The sequence below is a fragment of the Gymnodraco acuticeps genome, unplaced genomic scaffold, assembly GCF_902827175.1.
Source record: "Gymnodraco acuticeps unplaced genomic scaffold, fGymAcu1.1, whole genome shotgun sequence".
Taxonomy (NCBI): Eukaryota; Metazoa; Chordata; class Actinopteri; order Perciformes; family Bathydraconidae; genus Gymnodraco; species Gymnodraco acuticeps.
In genome coordinates this window covers 513,405-535,281 of record NW_022992032.1, presented here as the reverse complement: position 1 = coordinate 535,281, position 21,877 = coordinate 513,405, and the positions used below count along the sequence as shown (strand labels likewise).

Below are 21,877 nucleotides of genomic sequence, written 5' to 3'. Positions count from 1 at the left end.
ATAAATCACCTCGACAAAATGAAGGGCAAAAAGTCAATTTTAATAAAAATGACCATATAACATTTATTAAAATCTAATAAAATTACAATTTTTAATCTAATTCCATTCGGGCCCATGTTGTCGGGTACCAGGTCCCAGTGTTGAAAATAAATACATCTCATCATCATGTTGTAGAAACTGAAGCTGCAGACGTCCTATTACATAATTTCCCCGTTGTTGCGTTTGCTTGATGTTCTTCTCTCCTGCAGTCTCTTCAGCTCCCCCTCAAGCCATTTGTCACAGTGTGCATATATTAACAACAGGGACACACACATTCAACAGCAGGAAAACATGATCTGAAACCACAGGAGGGTTGAAAATAAGTCTACAATGTGTGTGCGTGTGTGTAGTTGACTGATATCAGTAAAGCCCTACACAAAGAAACGTTTAAATATGCATCTGTTTGTTTGATTTTAAAAAGCAGGGTCTTTGACGAGCCAGTTTTTGTCTCGGCTGACGTGCACCATGCATGCAATTAAGATTAAAAAAATGCAACGGTAGGCTATGTAGTCTAAAGTTTTTCCTCATGTAGTGTACCATTTGATCGTGATTAAAAAACAGCTAATCTTAAAACATCAATGAATTCGTATTGTTTTCTGTCTCATGAAGAAAAGTTTGCTATTTTAGTTGAAGGAGAATGCTAATTTATATTTTGCCAAGAGTTACATAAGAAGATTATTCCACTCCATCTTGTGTATGCTAAACTGTGAAGCTAAAGCCATTAGCTGGCTAACTAGCATAAAGACTGGAAACGGGGGAAAACAGCTAGCATTTCAGCAATACCCTACCACCACATATGAATAGGTTTCTCAGTTTTTCAATATGTACAAAAATAGTAGTAGTTTCCAACTAACTTTGTTACCTTTGTAAAGATCAAGGCTAGCTGTGTCCCACCTGCTTCCAGTTAGACTGCTAAGCTAAGCGTCTCCTGGTTCTAGCTTCATATTTAACATACAGTCATGAATGGTATCAATCTTTTTGTTGACTAGGAAAAATAGTGTTTCCCAAAAGGAGTGGAGCTATTCCTTTTTTAAAAGTTTGCTGGAAAACAAGAAAAAGTAACAGACTGTGTGTTTGCAAGTGCGAGTGTATTTGTGTGCGTGTGTGTCCTTTGCGTCTTGTAAAAAGGGGTTGACTCATTGCTTTTACACGGAGCTCGAACCTATCGACCGTCATTTCATTTTAAAAAACGAACCATGTTTCAAGCAATACTGAAAAGTTCCTATGATATGTTCGATGGGTAAAGATGATGGTGTGTGTGTGTGTGTGTGTGTGTGTGTGTGTGTGTGTGTGTGTGTGTGTGTGTGTGTGTGTGTGTGTGTGTGTGTTGGGATGAAGGGGTCTTCATTACAATTTTGCTCAACTTAAATAAAAAATTAAAAACACAGTTGGAATTGATAAAATACATTCAGTCTCTTTCACACTATCGGCGGGAGAATCGGTTCTTGAAAGCTTTGATAGTTTTGGCCATCATGGGGGCGATTTCTGCCAGAGGAAAAAGCGTTGGGAGATTTGAGAACAAATAGAAAAAGAATGTAGTCCCTTTTAAAGATCCTAAACTCAAAGCCCTTTACACAAACACTTACTTTTGACCTGTGGCTTGTCCTTGGCGGCAGGTCCTCCTCCTCCTCCTGCTCCTGCTCCTGCTCCTGCTCCTCCTGCTGCTGCTGCTGCTGCTGAGGAGCGGGACACGCCTGCAGAAGGGTTAAATTGGGAGGAAGAGGAGCGCATCGATTCTGCAGAGTAGTTTATGGTGGCTGGTCTTATTCTGAAAGGGAAGGGAAAAAAAGTTGGTCACGTTGCTGTATGTAAAACAAAAGGTCAACTTTTTGGGTGGTCCTGAATTGATCGTTGGGTTAGGGGAGAGGGACCCCTCCTCTCTTCATGAGGTTTCTACCTACTGATCATTTTCTTCCCATTAACTGATTTATAATTAAGTCCTTAACATGTAGAAAAACAGCAAATCCCTGCATAAAAAGCTAAGAAGAGAAAGTATTTTATTTTTATTTTTGCTTTGTAAATTACTTGAACAATTGATTAATTAAAAGTAATTTCCTGCTGATTGATAAATCAGTTAATTAACTAACTGAGTACTTCATTGTATAAATATTTAAGAACTATATTATGCTTTCTTTAACTGCATAGCTAATGAAGTGGGGTGTTGTTTGCGTCAAAATGTGAAGGGAGTTTGTTAAATTATCCATGTTGATACGGCAGAAAAACATGAAACAGTAATTTAATGTCCTGAAATTAAAATAAAAAATGCATCAAAAAATGCTGTCTTTGTCTAAAGAAATAGATGGATATCTAAAATTGAGGATATGGAGAAAGAATGTGCCAACAAATTGGAATAATACACACTTTTACTTTAACAATCATTGAACATGTTGACAGTGGGTAATTCCATAACTGAAGGAGGCCAATTGAAATTGTATGTAATGTTATTATAATTTCCAAATATTTTGTAGTCATTTTTTGAGTGGATTTGAAATATTTAAAATTGAACTCCCTGTGCATACATAAATACAAGTCACATATAGTGATGCATCTGTATCTTATTCTATCTCAACACCAATGTCATAAACCTGAATGAAAAATACGATACTGACTTTATGGGAGCGGCCGCTGAGGTGGAGGAGGCTGAAGAACCGCTGATGGTGCCGAACTTCTCCTGACGGCGGCGGACGTCACGCGGCGGCTTGGCCACAGAATTCACAAACGCCATCTTTACCTGCCGCCCTGCCAGGACCAACACAACACCAGCACTGAAACACTAACAAATACACTTCAACAACAAATGGTGATGTTTGTGTAGATATTAATGGAAGAAGGCTTTTGATTAGAAACTTGTTTTTGGATTAATTTATGATTCACTTACGATATTGTTAGTTCTAAAAAATTATAATTTTCTATTGTCGTTTTATGAATCAATTAATTTAATTTTAAAAACATTTAATATGTTATTCTGTTTTATTTTAATTGTATTTAACACTAACTTTATTGTTGTATAGCTTTAAAATGATATTCAGAGTTATTTTTGGGGGAAATTAAGAATTAGTTTAATTTGAATTTTTTTCATTGTCTCCGTACATTTACATCATCACATGTCACTTGTTAGACGCTTTTATCCAAAGCGACTTACATACTCAATACTGTGGACAATCCCCACAGGAGCAATTTGGGGTGAAGGGTCTCAGGGACACAACGACATGCTGACTGCAGTGGGGCATATTTGTCTCAAAAAGCGTGGGATGTTGGTTCTTTTCTCCATCTAGGACAGGGGTGGCCAACCAGTCAGAGGTTAAGAGCCACATTTTTTCTATGTTACTGCAAAGAGCCACATCAAACACACAGTCACTGATACCGCTTGTTTCAGTTTTTTGTTTTCTGGAGACAAGATTTCAACCACGTCACTGATGCATTTTTGTGGCATTGGGATATTTTTTTTTTAAATCCTCTGGAGCAGAGAGAGGAGCTGTGGATTATTGTTATTGATTAATGCATCAGTGTTTCTTAGGGTCAAAAACACTAAACTCACAACTTCAAATGAAAGCGTTTAGTTTATTTAATAAAAGAGCACATGTTCAATGTGAAAAGTGACAGTAGTTATAGATTATTTGCAATTTGGTGCGATATATATATTTAAAAAAAAATTATATATATTTTTTAAACACCTTGAATTTCAGGGGGGGGGCGCGGGGCTCCGTTGGCGGGGTGCAGCGCCCTTCCAAGACAATGGTAGGGGAAACACTGGATAATAGTGTTTAATCAACGATAGGTTTTCCCCCCCTCAAAGGTGATTGGTTCACTGCATCGCAGGTATTATTGTGATTGGCTCTTGGGCCACATCAAAATTAGACGCACTGTCATCCTCTCATACTGACACCTGACACCACACATACACACGTAGGGAGAGCCGGGACGAAAGTAACACGGGACGAAAGTAACACAGGACGAAAGTAACGGAGCAATTTTATCCGAGCCCAAACAACTTTGACCGGCCAAATTACGTCAGAATTATCAGCATTCAATACTTAACAGACCTACTAAATATCAGGTTTAACTGTCGTGTTGTCACGATACCAACATTTTGGTTTCGATACCAAGTCAAGAATTGCGATTCCGATTATTTTTCGATACTTTTCTTAAAAAAAGGGAAACAGTCTTAAATGTAATTATTGTGCTTTATTTCAGACCAGAACCATAACCATAACACAACCTTTAAACAATGAGAACAATAAATACAATAAATGACAAGAATTCGTATTAAATACAATTAATACATTTCTTACAGACAGGCCTTGTGGTGTCCGTAGGCTTGCCCTCACTGTCAGAGATATAGCTAAAATACTTCCACATTTCGCTTCTGGCGTCTTTTTTGTCAACAAGCCGAGGGGCAGCGGCAGTTGCACTCCCACTTGCAGCCATGCTTCTCGTTTTCTCACATGCTCTGGCAGCTAGCGCGTGCACAAGAGCGGGGAGGCACTTGAGCGTGCTTGAGAGGGGAGGGACTGCAAGCACGGCTGCAGAGCAGGGAGTGGAAGCAGAGCGCTGAACACACACGGCTCTTATTTAAACGGCGCTTTCTCACCGGAGTACTTTCCGCCGTCATTCTTAAACGGAGGAATCGTAACGTTTTTAACGGCAGGGTATCGCGGTATACCTTTCAAGTATCGGTACACCGTGCACCATTAGTCAGGAGTCAGTGTCTCTCCCCCAAACTCACACATATAAAATTCAATATGAACTGAAGAGCCGCATGAAACTAGGCAAAGAGCCGCATGCGGCTCGAGAGCCGCAGGTTGGCCACCCCTGATCTAGGAGGACACCAAAAGCCTCCCAGACGTTGGATTTCGCTCTTGAGGAAGTCTTATTTAAAATGCTGTATTCTCCGCTAGAGAACTTCACCTCAGCCATTTCGAATGTGGCGCGCACAGCAGCAGATTGATGTGCTGCAGAGGTTATGATTATGCGCGGTCCCGCAATTATTATTATTTTCATATATTTATTATGCAACACCCGCGACCCGACCCGCATCATCAAACAACTTTTCAAAATAAAGCTTTCAAATACAGTGGATAATAAATAAAAGCAAACGAAAATTAAGTTGGCAGAAAAAAAAGCAGTGATATGACATATTTGGGGAAATATGCTTTTACCATACTACTACAATAATCCTTTTATATTAAAGTGTAACATTTCGGAGGAAAATTTGATTATTCTCTGAGAATCTAAAATCACAAATCTACAAGAATAAAACTTGGAAAAAAAGTTTTTGTCTAAGAAACACATGGCTTACCCAGAACCGAACCCTGAAAAAAACGTTTGAAAAAATACCACCCGCGAATCACTATTTTTTTCCGGGTCACCCGTCGGGTACCCGACCCGATGCAGGACTCTGCGCCACACGCCTCCCATTTGCTTTAAAGTGTTTGTAACATTTTAGTTTAACGGTGTACTTTTTGATTTTTTTTTGGGCTTGTCAGTCATCTGTGAAGCCCTTTGAACTGCATTAAACTGTATGTGTATGTGTCCTTTAAAAATAAAATTAGATGTATTGATTGCTGCTCATTTTGTCCCAGAGCTTCTCCTACCTTTTGGCTTGTTGGCGTGGGCGGAGGAGATGTTCTGGGTGAGCATCCTGAGGCGCTCCTCACGCTCGTCGTGCAGCCTCAGGTACATCTCCCTCCACGACTCGTACTCCTGAGGAGACTCGCGCTTAAAGTCCCGCTGACAGTGACGCATCCACAGCTCGTCAGATTCCTCCGTAAACCACTGCAGCAGAGGAGAACAAAATCAATGCCAGAGCCATCAGTATTCTCAGAATCAGAATCAGTTTTATTGCCAAATAAGTTTAAACATTCAAGGAGTTTGTTTTGTTATAAGCAAATGCTTAACACACATGTGAATGAAAATAAACCAGGTCAGTTGTTAAATCTCAGCAGTCTCACTTAAAGAGGAAATTGGGAAAAGGATTAGATACATATATGTTGAGATGTGGCAATCTGTAGCTACACTTACCTTCAATTTCTTTAAAAAATATATTAACACATTTAAGAATTGCTCATAGGCTGCATTGGTCTAAAGCAGGGGTTCTCAAAGTGCCAATGGCGGCCCTCGGAAATGTTTCTGGCGGCCCGCGATAGTTAATGTGACACGCTGAAATGCATGCGTTATATTTTAATCCTCCATGGTTGTATCTAGTAAGAATTAGAATGGAATTTAAGAATGGTAAAACTGCGCCCCCTGGGTTGTCATTCCTAAATTATGAATGACAGCTTGTGGAAAGTTTGCTAGACTACTGGTTGCATGGCAACTAGGCATCTCGCGAGTTGCGGTAATTGGTTAGTACAATAAAGAAAGGATTTGTTTCGGAATTATTTTGTGTTCCGTTTTTTCTTGGGCGGCCCTCAATCCAATATTGGGTACCTAAATTGGCCCTCACTCATCAAAACTTTGAGAACCCCTGGTCTAAAGTAAAAAGATAGCCACAATTAATATGAATCCTAAATGTGATCTCTGTGGAATCCCTTTCATTAATTATATTATTGATACCCTTGTATAAATGTCCCTTCCCTTACCCGACATGAGTTTTTTGTGTGTATATATTATTTATGTTTTGTTAAATTTAACCTTATTTTAAATTGTGCTTTGTAATGTTTAAAATACAACAAACGTGCTTTGAACAAAAATGTCAGGTGTCACTCAGTGTCTAGTCCACCCATAGAAAGAGCATAACACAATGGAAGGTATGATGTGGACAAAGGACATCAGTATTGAAAGTGTTCTGTGTGTTACCTGGTTGCTCTGCTCGATGCGGTACAGCTGCTCCGGAGTGCCTCGCTCCAGCACCGGCTCCAGGATCTCAAACGGCACTCCTCCAACCTCAGCGATGGCTGAAAGAGCACAGAAGCACCGAGTCACATCTGTGCAGCAGGGTCTGTTTGTTCCAACCAGCCACTTGTGTGATAAGGAACAATGCCACAACATCGGTTCTGATTTGTATAAAGTCTTGACTACTGCTACTTTGGGCAAGTATGTAATATTACAAATGTGATTATGTATTTAATGAAAAACCACTTTTTTGGAGAAAAATACAAGATAGTGTTTTTTTAAGGTATTGCAAAGTAAATATTTGTACATGTTACATTTTATTTATATTTACACTGCATATGTTTGTGATTTTCAACTTGTCCCCTAAGACAAATGTAAAATATGTGATATTGGGCTATATGAATAAACTTTGATTGATTGATTGATTTGGGAGAATCTTTTTATTTATTTAAACATGTCATAACAGGTTAATCTCAGGATTATGAAATATATTTTAAAAAAGAAAAAAATACCCAATGTTTCTAAAACTGAAAATAAAATTGAGGTTAAGGTAAGAGAACTTTGGAACTACAATGTTTGCGAGCAACATTTGAATTGAGATGGGAAGTGACCGCAGAGGAGTACATATTGACATTATCCAGTAATTGTGAAAAGACTTTCTGTTTATCTTCCAGGTGGTGAGCCACACCTCTCCGGCACCTCTATAACAGCTTCACTATTTGTTCCAGAGACTTACTATAGTAGTAACTCATGCATTCCAATGCAGTGCTTACTCAGGCATCAGCAGGTGCTCTAGTGCGACTCAGTGTTTTTCATGAACAAACAGGAACACTCACAGTCGATGTTGTTCTGCAGTACGCGGATGCACTGCTCGTACAGAGTCATCATCCTGGGCAGGTAGGCGGTCTTTGATCCCGAGTAGACCGTCATCTTAGAGTTGAATCTCTTCCCTGTGAAGCCGGAATCCTCCTCATCGTTGCTGACAGGAACTGAGAGTAAAGAAGGGAGTGAGAGTCAGACAGTTTGACACAGCAGGGCAGCACGAACTCTTACAGATACAGTGACAAGAAGGAAAAAACAAGAAGGACAAGATTAGAATTGGCACAAAAGCAAAGATTCACTTGTATGAACATCAAGGTAACAATTACGTATTTGACACCCAAATTCTTAGCGGTGGAGAAGCCTCCCCAACACCTCACCATATATAGAAAGCATGGGTTGCCAATTTCTAAGTGTATTTTAGCTAACTGAGATTTTACCTAATGGGCTGTGGAGTAGTTTCAATGTGAAGCAACATCCAGAAAGTTTTGGCGTTGTACAAGAAGTTACTTTTAAAAAAAGTATTCCGTAAACAGTACAATTAGGCTGATATCTAAAATGTCTGATTTCTGTTTTGTTTCATTTGTAATAAATAAGCAATGCCTTGCGATCAATAAATTAAATAAAGTTTTAATTGAATATTCCGTGTCTGGGACTTCCTATGGTACTGCAACAGCCTTGGATATATTTATACATTATTTTCTCTTCCTTTACTTGCATATTTTCCACCAGTTGCCTTTAGTTAATTGTTATAAATGATTACGTTTCTTGTCTACAGTTCTATTTCATTGCTATATATTTATTTACATACTACTTAACGTACTGTTATCATTGTTATTTATACTACAAAACTATCACTTTATTCCTTTGTTTCACTTTATTTCCTATGTTTACTCTTGGGTTGGGATTAAGATTGTAAAAACTGAAAATGCATACCTTTCTATTTGTGAGCATACTGTACATTTCTTAAATCAAGAAGAAACCCCGTCAACCATATAATTGCCCTAAAAATCCACTGTCCCTTGAAGAATATGGGGTCCTCTGATCCCTTTCCACAATTACAGAAACCTGAGGCCTGTACTACGAAGCCGGATTTTCGCTTAGCGGGCTAACTTCAGGGAAAACTCAGGGTTTCCGGTCCTACGACGCTGGTTCTCTTTTTAGCGGGCTAGATCTCCATGGTAACTTATGCTGAACGGCTAACCTGAGGCCTGGGGCCTATGCTACAAATCTAGTTCAACATATCCTGGATATGTTTTGAGTTATCCGGTTGACTTAATCCAAAACAAAGCCGCTCTCGCTAAACTGTCCTACGACGCTGGCTATCAACTCGATCGCTCAAACCAGCCGTGTCCTATCTAGTTAGGTGCGCGTTCACATAAAAGGGGTGGTATCTGGAGCATTCGACCAATCACAAACATGGAGAAGCGTACTGACAGCGCAGCGTCATACTTACTGAATGAAAAGTCAACTATAATATTAGACATATGAAGAAGTTAAACTTTAAACATCCATGACTTAAACACTTTATCCAGGATCAAAGCCACATAGTTGCACCTGCAAGGTGAATACAGCTGGTAAAAGAACAAGTGTTTGAATGCGTACATTAACAGGTTTATGATATGCCCCGTCTAAGACACGATCTGACTTTAATTACATTTGACTGATTGTTTCGTCAACTTAATGTGTTGCTTAAAATAATGCTTCTGCATACAGTATGTGACACTGTGAGTGTTGCACGGCCAGATACGGCTCAGCTGACTCAGATAAGGAAATATATGATACATTATGATGTGATATGAATGATAATGGAACACATCGACGTCTGCACTCACAGTGCCTGTACTGGACTGCCTGGACAGTAGGCTGTAGACTGTACGTCCCTCTGAGCTGAGTTATTGACAGATTCGAATTTCGCGGATCAATAACTCATGAACATAACGTTGTAAAAATACAAACAACATGACTTTACAAACATAGCAAGGTAGACAACGAGCTACAGAGTCGTTTTTATCAGAACAGTTCGATACGCGCCGTCATCCGAGCTAAACATCAAGAATTGGTCACAATCTGCTGCAAAGGGGTTTTACGATACCTTGCAAAACTTTGTTGTTTTTGTTTTGTTCAAATAAAAAAAAATGTCTTCTCCATGTCCCCTAGGGGGCTCCGTATGAACCAGCTTCGTAGGACCGGAAATCCCAGAAGTTAGCTTGCTAAACGAAAATCTTGATTCGTATTATAGGCCCCAAGCCTCTGGTCCGGAGCAGGTTAGGTTGCAGGCTAAGAGCTCAACTCAGTGAAAGCACCGCCTGCTGACCAATCAGAGCTCAGTGTGCGGAGTTTAAAGCGATCAAGTCATATTACAGGAGAAAGGAAATACAGAAAAGCTGCCGTTGCAGGAAAGACGGCCGGCAAAAATCACCGACTGTGTGAACGTGAACATGAATAGAATATCACCTCCCATCTTCAGAGCAATCTGACTAATATAACATTAGCGTTAAGAAAGCTTACTTAAATATCTGCACCAACATAAGTAACCGGATCAGAGTAACATTAAGACTTAGTACAGTCCGCGGCACATCACATCATAATGTATCATATATTTCCTTATCTGAGTCAGCTGAGCCGTATCTGGCCGTGCAACACTCACAGTGTCACATACTGTATGCAGAAGTATTATTTTAAGCAACACACCTTGCAGGTGCAGCTATGTGGCTTTGATCCTGGATAAAGTGTTTAAGTCATGGATGTTTAAAGTTTAACTTCTTCATATGTCTAATATTAAAGTTCACTTTTCATTCAGGAAGTATGACGCTGCGCTGTCAGTACGCTTGTCCATGTTTGTGATTGGTCGAATGCTCCAAATACCACCCCTTTCATGTGAACGCGCACCTAACTAGATAGGAAACGGCTGGCTTAAGTTAACGAGTTGATAACCAGCGTCGTAGGACAGTTTAGCGAGAGCGCGTTTGTTTTGTTTAGGTAAACCGGGTAACTCAATCATATCCAGGTTATGTTGAACCGGCTTCGTCGTACAGGCCTCAGATTTCTTGTTTACATGACATTTAAGAAAGCTGGTTTCGGAGAAAGGGCACATTGTAACCCTGTTCCTTCCACAGAAGGTCACAATAAAGCATTGTCAGCATAAAAGAAAAAGAGGAAACTGTGGTAGAAATGTATGACCAAGTTTAAAAATAGATAATATGAGGATTAAGATAGACAAACTGAGTTCGTAAAGCTATGGAATGATGGTCCCCTTAATGGTTACGAAGAATGATACTTCAAATAGCAGACACGAAGCTTTGAGGTGCGGGCGTTACCTTTCCGTCTCTGAGGCGACAGCGGAGTGACGTCGAGGGAGGGCAGAGGTCTGTAGTTGGGCTGGATGGCTGGCAGAGGGATCTCAGGGAGAGACGCAGGGATCTCCACCGCCTGCAAACAAAAACAGATCAACATCAACAAGCAGGATCAGAAAACAACTTTTTAAAATAAAGCATTCAAATACAGTGGATAATAAATAAAAGCAAACGAAAATTAAATTGGCAGAAAAAAAGCAGTGATATGACATATTTGGGGAAATATGCTTTTACCATACTACAACAATAATCCTTTTATATTAAAGTGTAACATTTTGGAGGAAAATTTGATTATTCTCTGAGAATCTAAAATCACAAATCTACAAGAATAAAACTTGGAAAAAAAGTTTTTGTCTAAGAAACACATGGCTTAACTTTGCAATACATGATGAAGACACACAGGAAGTGATGCGGTGCCACAGAAAGAAATGTGGCGATATCCTTCTTCTTTCCGGTGTGATGTAATTCCTAATGCACTAAAGCTCCTCAATCAAATCCATCGGTTGCTTTCTAATGAATAGGCTTAATTCACGGCATAACTTGCGTTCTTACGGTAATATGGTGATATTAAATCTCGAGTATTTCCTCATTGCTAATCTTTCTGCAAAAGACTACTATGATTAAGTTGGCGCTAATTTAAGTTTTTTTTCTCTAAATTTCTTTTTCCAACTTTTATCTGATGAATTCTCGATGTAATTTTTTTATTTAAACCAACAATGATCCTTATATGTGTTTGTATATCCAAAAATCCTTCACAGTGAGATAAACCAACGCTGCTACAAAAAAAAACAGCGTTGATGTTGGGCTTAGTGCTTAATAAAGTATTTTCAACACAACATGGACTCTTCAGATCATCTGCATCAAAACATGGAGGGTTTTCATTTAAAACTGTCGACTAAATCGACTAGTCAGTTGACAGAAAAACCTATCAACAACTATTTGAATGACAGTTAATTCTTTAAACAAACTTTCTCAAGTTGACGGTGGCTCCAATGTAAATATGTGATGCTTATCTGATTATTTATTGTTAAAGACTGTTGTTCAAATATTACATCACATTACATCACCTTGGGCTGCAGGAAGTTATAACAACATTCTGACAATTATTGGTTGCATCCCTAATATTCGTAAACAAATATATCTTTAGTCTCTACCGCTGTTCTTACCCTCTTGCGTTTTTCCGTTGAAGCCGAGTTGGAGCCTGAGTGTTGCCTCTTGCTGCTCTGCGTGCCGTTAGCTTTGCTCCCTTTGGATGAAGAGGTGGGGGGAGGGGAGTGTGAGCGATGGGAGGACGACGTGGAGGAAGAGTGGGATGGTCGACTGTGTGAGGAGGAGGAGGATGAAGGCTTCTTCTTCTTCTTAACGGGCGTCGGGGCGTCATATGTGAGGAAAGACTCGAAGGACATGGTGGGAGTCTCAAAGTCATCGTCCTCCTGTTTGAGCAGAGTTTCCCTCGGCGCCCGCGGTTGCCCTGGAAACACAAGTGGAAAAGTTAGGGGATGCAGAATGGGATGGGAAATCAGGAACTTTAAATCCCGACATTTCTGCTTACTGAATAAATCATTTAAATCAACGCCAATTTAACATAATTTCCTACTAAGGTTAATTTTGCAAACCTAAACAGACCAAATATTTTACTTCAAGTTCAATACAATTAGACTACAATTTCATGATGAAATGATTAAATGTTCAGTCATTAGTTTACAAAAAAGCAAATAATTTTAAAGGGGAGCTATTATGATACATTTTCAGGTTCATATATGTATTTTGTGCCTCCACGCTTTAATGTTCAAAAAGGTCAGCTGTTATGATTGGTCAACCGGTTAGAGATATCCTTTAGCCAATCACGTACAACGTGTTGAAGCGCTAGCCAATAGAAGCGAGGGTGTCAAATAGTGATCTTACTATGTTACGGAAGTAAACAAAGGAGACCAATGAATGGAGGCATCTTAAAAAAAAGTATAATAAATCGGACAATTGTGTCATGTATGATAGAGCACATGACACAATTGTCCGATTACATATTATATAGCAGCTATATAAATGAAGTGTATTATTATATAACATTTTCCAAAACTCAAAGATATTCAGTTTATTCTGTAAGCCAATGAATAGCAGAAAATGTGAACATTTAACAAGCTGTTCCCTAGACTTAGTGATGGGAATTCCGGCTCTTCTTGGTGAGCCGGATCATTTGGCTCGGCTCACCAAGAAGAGCCGGCTCTTTCGGCTCCCAAACGGCTCTTCAGTTTACCACATATTATACCTTTTATAATTCAGTAAAATTTAGCCCTGTTTTGACTAATTATTTATATGTGTACACATATATCCCTTAAATTATTCAATACATCCTTTGTACTGAAGTATTCAAAAGTAAAAAGTACATGTTTAATATAAATGATTTGCTGTGGCCAAATGTTTTCATTGCATTTACAGACCCTTGTAGCTCTCTGATACCACCCAATGAATGCACTGACTTGCTTGTAGAACCACGCTACACAAAGCAGATAGCAACACCTATAAAAACTTAAGCATAGACATTTAAAGAGGACAGCTACTGTATCGACATTAACAAAACAGCAGGGCTCTATTTCAGTATTAACTAAAGAAAAAAAGACAGCAACAGCTGACATCAAATCTTTGCTGAGCCTAAAGATAATCATAAATAAATAACATAGTGAAAATAAATATATTGCAATGCTCAAAACATCAGCATCCAACCGTCTCTAATCCTTGGATATTACATGGCACTGCATGCATGCAAGGAGCACCCGTAGCACGGAGATCATCGTATCTCTTTGAGCCGGCTGTATCCACTGCCAAGAAAGCGGGTTGACTCCCGAGTCCTCGGAATATTTCAAGCATTCCCCCCCTCCATCTCCCCCTTTCAACTCTTCATCTGTAATAAAGTTACTCTGGCCCAAAAGTTACCTTTGACAAAAGACGCTGGAACCTGTAAATGTTTAACAATTTGTAATTGTTTTAGCCGTACCTTAACACACGCATGAATAAATTAGAAGAGGGTTACTTCCTGTCGGTAGTCCCTTAACAAACAGATTGTATCTCAACTAGACGTGCAGGGTGTTGCACATTTTGTGGATGATGAAACAGAAACATAGTGCAGAGTTACACATCTTATCATCTGATAAAAAAAGTATCATTATCGAATATAACAATTAAAGGTTTATGAAATGCAACTGCATTGTAAGCTTTGTGTAAACAATTCCCGCTCTGGAACACCAAAACAAGAAAAAGGGTCCAGCGGCTGTATCTAACTCATCTCTGCTTCCAGGCTTTTTGTTATATTGCAGCAGGTGCTTTGAAATAAACCTTTCTACGACGAGGACGGGATTTGAACCCACGCATGCAGTGCACAGCAGATTAGCAGTCCATCGCCTTAACCACTCAGCCACCTCGACATCTCTGTTTTCCTATCATGTACTTGTGTAATGTCAATGTATAAATACTGTATAATAAATGAATGTGTTATGTTGTTATCTTTAAGGAGATATCTGGAACAAACTCCCAGAAAACAGCAGATCCACTGAATGAATTTAAATCAAGGTTTATGACTTCTCTGTTTGAAAATGTTTTTTGTATTTGAATGTCATTTCTTTTGGTTTCTTTCTTTTGCACCATCACTGATTTTTTTTCTGTTTTACATAAAGCACTTGAATTGCCTTTATGCTTATTCTTCTATATATCAGGTTATATGCAGGAATCCTGAAGTCAAATGTAAGACCTTTTAAGACCTTTTTTAAGACCCTTTCCACACATTTTAAGACCTCATCGCCACTTGGAGTTTTAACCGGTTACCTTGGCGACACACTTTACCTCACATTGACTATATACAGTATTGATTGTCCTTCCTCCTTATCTTCCAACCATTTGGACGCAGACTTGCATTTCCCCATAACGATGTTTAACAACCGGCGTAAACGGACCTCCGCGCTATCAAGCAGTGAGCGTGAGATGTCCTGTTCAGATGACGTCCAATCCAACGGGATGCCATAAATAAACTACACAGAATCACACTACACACCTACGCAATGATTACATTCAGGCAGACTGTAGAATACAACCTCTTTGGACCATTCATATACTTATTGAAAACAAGCTACAAAATGTAAAACCTTGGAAAATGCCGTTTCATACTTTTTAATAGCCTTCATTTTCGCTAAATTGATTGATCAACTTTGAATACTTTTTAAGACCACGTGGACACCCTGTGTATCCAATCTATTCATGTTTTGCTATCACCGAGCTATCTTTGGTGTCACCATTAACCTCTTCTATCAAACACAACCTTCTCCATCAATCAGACTCACCCTCATCTCCTCCCTTCTTCTTCTCCTCCCTCTTGCCCTCCTGTGTGGTGGACTTCCTGCTGTGCTTTGCAGACTTCTGTACCGGACTCTGCTGTCGCTCTCTGTCTGCGCTGCGTTTTCTCCCTTCATCGGCTTCTCCTTCTCCTCCTCGATCACTACTCATCTCTGCATGGCGTTGCCGCCGCTCCTCGTCTCTGTCCCTGTTTCTGTCGCTGTGGGACCCGTGGTGGTGATTTTTGATTGGTTCTTTGTTTGGTTTGACGTGGCGGACTTCTTTTCGGGGAGGAGGAGGAGGACTCGGCTCATGCTCGGGCTCAGGTTCGTGCTCGGGGCTCTCGCACTCGTCTGACTGGTAGCCTCCCCGCCGTGGAGGGGTATACTGCTCCTGGTGGGGGGGAGAGGGCGAGTAGTTTGTGTGATAGCCTCTCTCTTCCTTCTCTTCTTCCTCCTCCTCCTCCTCCTCCTCTTCTTCTTCTTCCATGAAGGAGGGCTCTTCCTCCGGGGAGGGCTCCCGGGTGCGTCTGTGGCCTCCTGCTGCCTCCGGGCCTTCAGAGTTATTGTGTGAGCGTGGAGCCTCGTTGATGTGGCTGTTGGTGGGTCTGAGGTAAAAACATACACCGAGGATAAAAACATATCATATTAATAATTCATTCTCCTTTAACTCCAGAGATTTATTAAGACTGGAACAATAAATCCCAACCCGGAAGTTGAAAGAAATGCATGCCGGGCAGAGAGACAATTAACAGAATAGGAAAGCTTGACAAAAAACACAAATTCCTTTTTTATGTTTATTTTCCTTGTTGATTACCAAATTAATTGACATCCTTAGGCCTCTAATAGGTTTTAAAATGATCAGGAGTAAAACAATCTACTGATACACGAGACATTCTCACAATGCAACCGTATGTTTTTATTTTTAAATCCAGCCCACAATTTTCAACTCATTTAGATTTTCCAAAGTGTTTTATTTCACCCAAATGTGATTTGATCCTCAACACTAACATTGTTTTATTTTTGGCATTGTGTACATTTTAAATAGTGTTGATTAGCTTTTTTTTAAATATCTGTACAGCTCTACGCTTTAAATCCCAATACTACATATATTATACTGTATTTAGCTTTTGGTATATTTATATTTGATGTAAAGTTTTTACAATAGTTATATTAAAGACTTCTCCACTCCCTAATACCACTGTTTGTTTGTGCACTCTCAGGTATGCAGCACTCACCTGTCTGCAGACTGAGGAACCAGTTTCTTCCATTTGGCAACGAGACCTTTTGCCACCTCTCCAGCAAGTTGGTGTTTCCTAAAAGAATTCACAATCTTCCCCACTCCAGTTTCCTACAAGAGAAAGCAGAGGAAAGTCAAAACATGCACACAGATTTAATTATTTAACAACACAAGCAGTCAAATAAGTTAATAATACTTATATTTCCAGCTGTTATCATATCTTTGGCAACTTCAGCCGAGTGATCTGATTGAATTTCTGTAAATTGCGCTTGAAGGAAAATAGAAAGCTGACTAAGTAAATAATTGTTCTCTCAAAATAACTTTAAACAAAAGGTCCAATTCTTGCATAGTACAAACGCTGTATTATTGCATTTTAGATGGAGATGTCAGTGATTATAGACGCTTAGGAGCTCCTTTTACATTTACTGTTCCTGTCTGCAACACTGCAGCATCATATTTTTGGTGGGTCTTTTTTAGTTTAGAAATCAGGAGGCTCCTTACCACCAGTATGTCCACTGTCATGGGAAGTTCCCCCAGTCTTTTCAAAGTCTTCAGCAGCTGAAAAACAAGAAAGGATTTCAGTGGACACATTTAAAATACCAGAGCAGAGGTCCACACGTTGTGAGTAATACCAGTAGTGCCATTACATTTGTATTATTAAAGATAATAAATGTATTCTTCATTTACATTTTTTACAAAGAGTAAAGGTTAAGGTTTTTAAGCTTTAATTGTTGTTTATTGACATTGTTTTTCCATCCTTGGTGTTTATTTTGTTATATTGACTTATATTAATAGATTTTTAACATTTTGTCTTTTATTATTGGTCATTATAAGCCTTGCATATTTTGTGTGTGAAGCACTTTGGGATGCATATACTACTGTACCACTGTATATGTTGCATGAAAGGGGATATATAAATACATAAAGTTGAGTTAATTTACAATACCTATATTCTCTGAGCACCGGTAGTTGTAAAAGAACCATTAAAAACATGTTGCTGATTATTAGGGGTTGAATATATGACAGTATATTGTGATATAAATACCAATTAATATCTTTGGGTGTATGTTATCAATGATAAATCAATAAACAGGACTGCTTAATGACAATACAATATGTTTATAGGATGTTGGCATTAATGTCACGACATTCTTACATTTATAAGGTTCATTAACTGGTTTATCCAAAAACAGACTGTCCCTATTTATCCATAAACACATTTTTAACAGCTAGGCGTGAAACTTTACAACCCCATCTGAAGGTCTTCCTCAGTGGATGGAGTTGGCTCAGTTATCATGGACGACCACCTGTTATCAAACTGTTATTAAACTTCAATGGTAAGGGTCACATGGCAACAACTGAGCTATCTCCATGACAATAAAGCAAACTCCATCTGCTGCCAAATTAATGTGGATGAAAGCAACGAGAAGAGATTATTTTAACTTCAAACTTTCTCAATACATTTTCAGAAAACCCACTTAAAATATAAAACTAAATATGTTAATTGTTTTTGTTAAACCTAATGTTACCTTTGTATATGCTTGTTTTGCTATGTTAAGATCAAATAAATTAAATAAAAAATCTACCCCCACCAAATGATATTGATATTTTGAAACACATTTGGCATTTCAATGTCTCTGTCACAGCTAAATAAGTGTATATATGTACAGTAAAAAGTTAGTGTACAGTTATTGTAACTTGCTTAGTTTTGTAAACAAGTTTCATAATAATGTTTTTTTGGCAGAATATATTTGTCTATCTTTATTTGGTTTAGCTGTTGTAACTGTGACATGTTCCAATTGAATATAGCTATTTTATATCATACATAATAAGTGAATATAAGATTCAGACTGATAAAACAATACATTTTAAGACCTTGGACTCTGAGCAAGTGTAATGTTTTGTGTAACATTTTCTGAAATGTAATAGAAAAAACGATTCATTAACAAATGAATGGGCAGGTTAATGAAGAGTTCAAGTAATAGTGATTTGCAGCCCAAATGCACATATGTATACATGGCATGCACATCACAACCAGTTGTTCACGATTTAATTGCAACCTCTCTTCAGTGTGACTTAAGTACAACTAAAAAACTCAGGTGTGGAATCCCTTTGTTCTCATTATGTGCTTTAAAAAGAATCCGACCTAAAGAAACTACACCTGCTTTTTACCCGGAGGTTAGGGATCTCTTCCTGCCTGTAAGTGGCAGTGAAGTAAGAAACCTCAGTGTCTGACTGAACAGTAGCATGTAGCAGCCTGTATCCTCATGGAGACTTTATAACGTGGCCTAACGGGTCCGGGCTGTAGTCAAATCACTCAGCTGTGATTTCAACATTTTGAATAAATGAAATAATATGTTGCACAACACGGAGTATATCTTCTGTTTTCTAAATCTCACACACCATGACTGCTTTGTTTTGGGAGGTTACATTTGAGAATGAAAGTAAACAAAGGGGTGGTCGGACATTGTTAATTTTCCTTTATCCGCTTTTAATTTGACACATTTTAAGAGTTCGGTCCCAGTGCATTGATGTGTAGCTGTTGTATATCATGAACTAACATTTATCAGCTCACATTACAGGCCTGGAGTCGGTGTAACTGTCAGTACTTTCCGCACTAACGTTGGTTAGCTAGAAGGCTAACGGCTACTCTGGCCCCGAGTTTCTTCACAAGATAAATTACGTTGTGTCTGATGTTATTATTTTAATAACACATAAATTGTCTATGAACGGTATTTAACTGAGATGACAAGTGTTATTAGTAGCTCCAATGTAATCTTAAAGAAGTGCATTTTTACAAGTTAAAACCCCTTAATTGTCGTGACGTTTCACATGATGCCTTCACAGACTGTTGGAAATACTGACATTCTATTCTATAGTGTCAACTTTTGATTATCTAATTAGATCTATTCAGCTAAGTGTCGTTTTGACAGTTACCCTCACCATGCATTCAGTATGCAAACATATCAGGAGTTACATCCACATATACATATGTATGTTCAATTAGATCAAGATTGAACTAAGACTTAGTTTTAAGTTAAATGTATGTTACTTCTGTAACACCAAGAGTCTTTTTTTAAGGAAAGGAAGATATATAAAGACCTCCAATCACATGTGTATTGGATTGGTGAAAGATATACTGATGTACACTCATTGTCTTAGTTTCAAGCCAATTAAAATAACAACAAAGTCCTTTCTTCATTTAAAAAAAATCTGAGATTCATGTATATCTTTTCAAGTTGTTTTTTTGACTGTTTGTTTTTTTAATCAGAAAAATTCTACAGATCTTTAATAACAACACACATGTATACATTATAAATCTGATAAAGCATTTTTAATACATAGCGTATCATTATTTACTCAAGTCATTTGTGAGGGCTATATTCGGACAAGACTATCAAGTACCATTTGTATTTATAAAGGATAGGGGATGTGCAAATCCTAGGTTTTTAATAAACTATTTATTTATTTTAGTGAAAAAACAAGTCAGTGTATTATCAGATAGGGAGCTGACATTAGCCTATATATTTTTCTCTTAACCTGAAGTAACCTGAGACAAGTGTAAACTAATAATTAATGTTGTTTTATTACTTGATGTGAATTGTGATGCTTATACTAGAACCATCATGTTTATCATTCTTTTTTCGTTATTACTTCAGTTGATTTTTACTTTCTACTATCTAACTACTTAAATTATAAATAAAACAAGTATTACAGAAAACGACTGTACTATGGAAATAGTATTTACAGTTCCAACCCAAAAGAACAAGGTGTTGCATTCTCTTTTACGGAAAAGATTATCAGAAGACGGAGCACGAAGGCGGCCCTCAAACGCAGCATTTAAAAAACGGTTGCGACTTTCGGAGAGCTACCGTGAGGCTCAGATTTAGGGAACCGGGACAAAGTGTTTCATTTAGGGACGCATTCGGTGCTAAACACACCATGTATCCGTCTAAACGTTACCTTTCGAGGCTCCGGGTTCTCCAGGAGCCGGGACTGAAGTCTATCCACTGTTTCCAGCAGGTCCTCCGCCATGTTTACTGCTGGTACCCTGTCGCCCGGAAACTACTTCATCTGAATGGGGAAAAAAACGGATCGGTTCCGCTAGTTCAGTGACAGCTACTAAGCTCAACAGACGCATAACAATTACAATATATTATTTTTTTACTCAAATATTATTAATAAATACATTTACACTATACAAGTAAAGAAACATTCGGTGAAAAAACTACTGTTTATAAATTATTGATAAAAGTCGGAAGTACGTCACGGCACAGCTGACGCAGGACGCAATGACACCTGTTGGTTTGACGTCAGTGAAAACGCTGAATCAGCATTTAGTGTAATTTACTGTGTATCCTGTAACCACAGGCTGTGTAAAAGAGCCTGTAACATCATATATTCTTTCAGATAACTATTACTGTTGACCTCATAGCAGTATGGAGTAGTAGTATAAAGTAGCATAACATGGACATACACATTACTTTGAGTTATAAATTATAATTCCCCCAAAATATAATGTAATATAGTACTCCAGTAAAAGTACTTCATTACATTCCATCACTGATTTGTAGAATTACTTTTTTTCAAAAATGATATATTATATACTACTATATAACTACAACAAAGTTCATTTACTTGTACAGTATAGCAAGTATTTGAAATTAATACATTCTTTTAATGCATCAATAAAAAAAAATCCAATAATACGAAATATATAACATAACCAGGGGTGCAACAAGCATTACACTCATAAAGTACCAAAGATACATCGCAAGTAAAAATGGTTCAAAAGCAAGAAAATAATGGGTGCCAAAGTTCTTTAATTATATAACCGAGGTTATAGTTTCATATTATCAATTGTATCTTTAAATCTTTAATGAATACATGTAACTAATGTTGTAGTTCCCTTAATCTGAAGCCAATTTAAAGAACTGTGTCTAGATAAGTTGTAAAGTACTGCATCATTCAGGCATGCTATATCTAGTTAAAGTAGGAAATAAATATAGTGGAGGAAAAGGTATATTTCCCTCTGAGATTAAATGAAGCAGAAGTATAAAGTAGGTATAGCAAAAAATGCCCACTTAAAAGACAAGGCCTTCTTTTACATTACATACTCTATAGTAAACATGTTTGGAATTATTTTATACCACTTAAATTAACTTTTGAATTCAGGCACTTTTTCCTGTAACACAGTATTTTTTACATTGTTCTATTTTAATCAAGCAAAGGGTCTGAATACCTTCACCAATGTAAATAGCTTTAGTAAC

General features: G+C 38.1%; 1 protein-coding gene across 2 annotated transcripts; it reads right to left on the bottom strand.

Moving 5' to 3' along the window:
• Nucleotides 1-21: 21 nt before the first annotated feature.
• Nucleotides 22-20,696, bottom strand: eloa (elongin A). 2 transcript variants are annotated; one of them, XM_034201632.1, is made up of 12 exons: nt 20,571-20,696; nt 17,109-17,165; nt 16,606-16,718; nt 15,377-15,975; nt 12,215-12,519; nt 11,013-11,124; nt 7,710-7,862; nt 6,838-6,935; nt 5,634-5,814; nt 2,649-2,778; nt 1,622-1,807; nt 22-1,524 (listed from the first exon to the last, which is right to left on the bottom strand). In XM_034201632.1, exons 1-12 carry the CDS (start codon nt 20,640-20,642, stop codon nt 1,458-1,460), a joined length of 2,073 nt encoding a protein of 690 aa, XP_034057523.1. In that variant the 5' UTR covers nt 20,643-20,696; the 3' UTR covers nt 22-1,457. The 2 variants fall into 2 exon arrangements, with proteins under 2 accessions (XP_034057523.1, XP_034057524.1); XM_034201633.1 differs by having other exon boundaries at nt 1,626-1,807.
• Nucleotides 20,697-21,877: the final 1,181 nt, after the last annotated feature.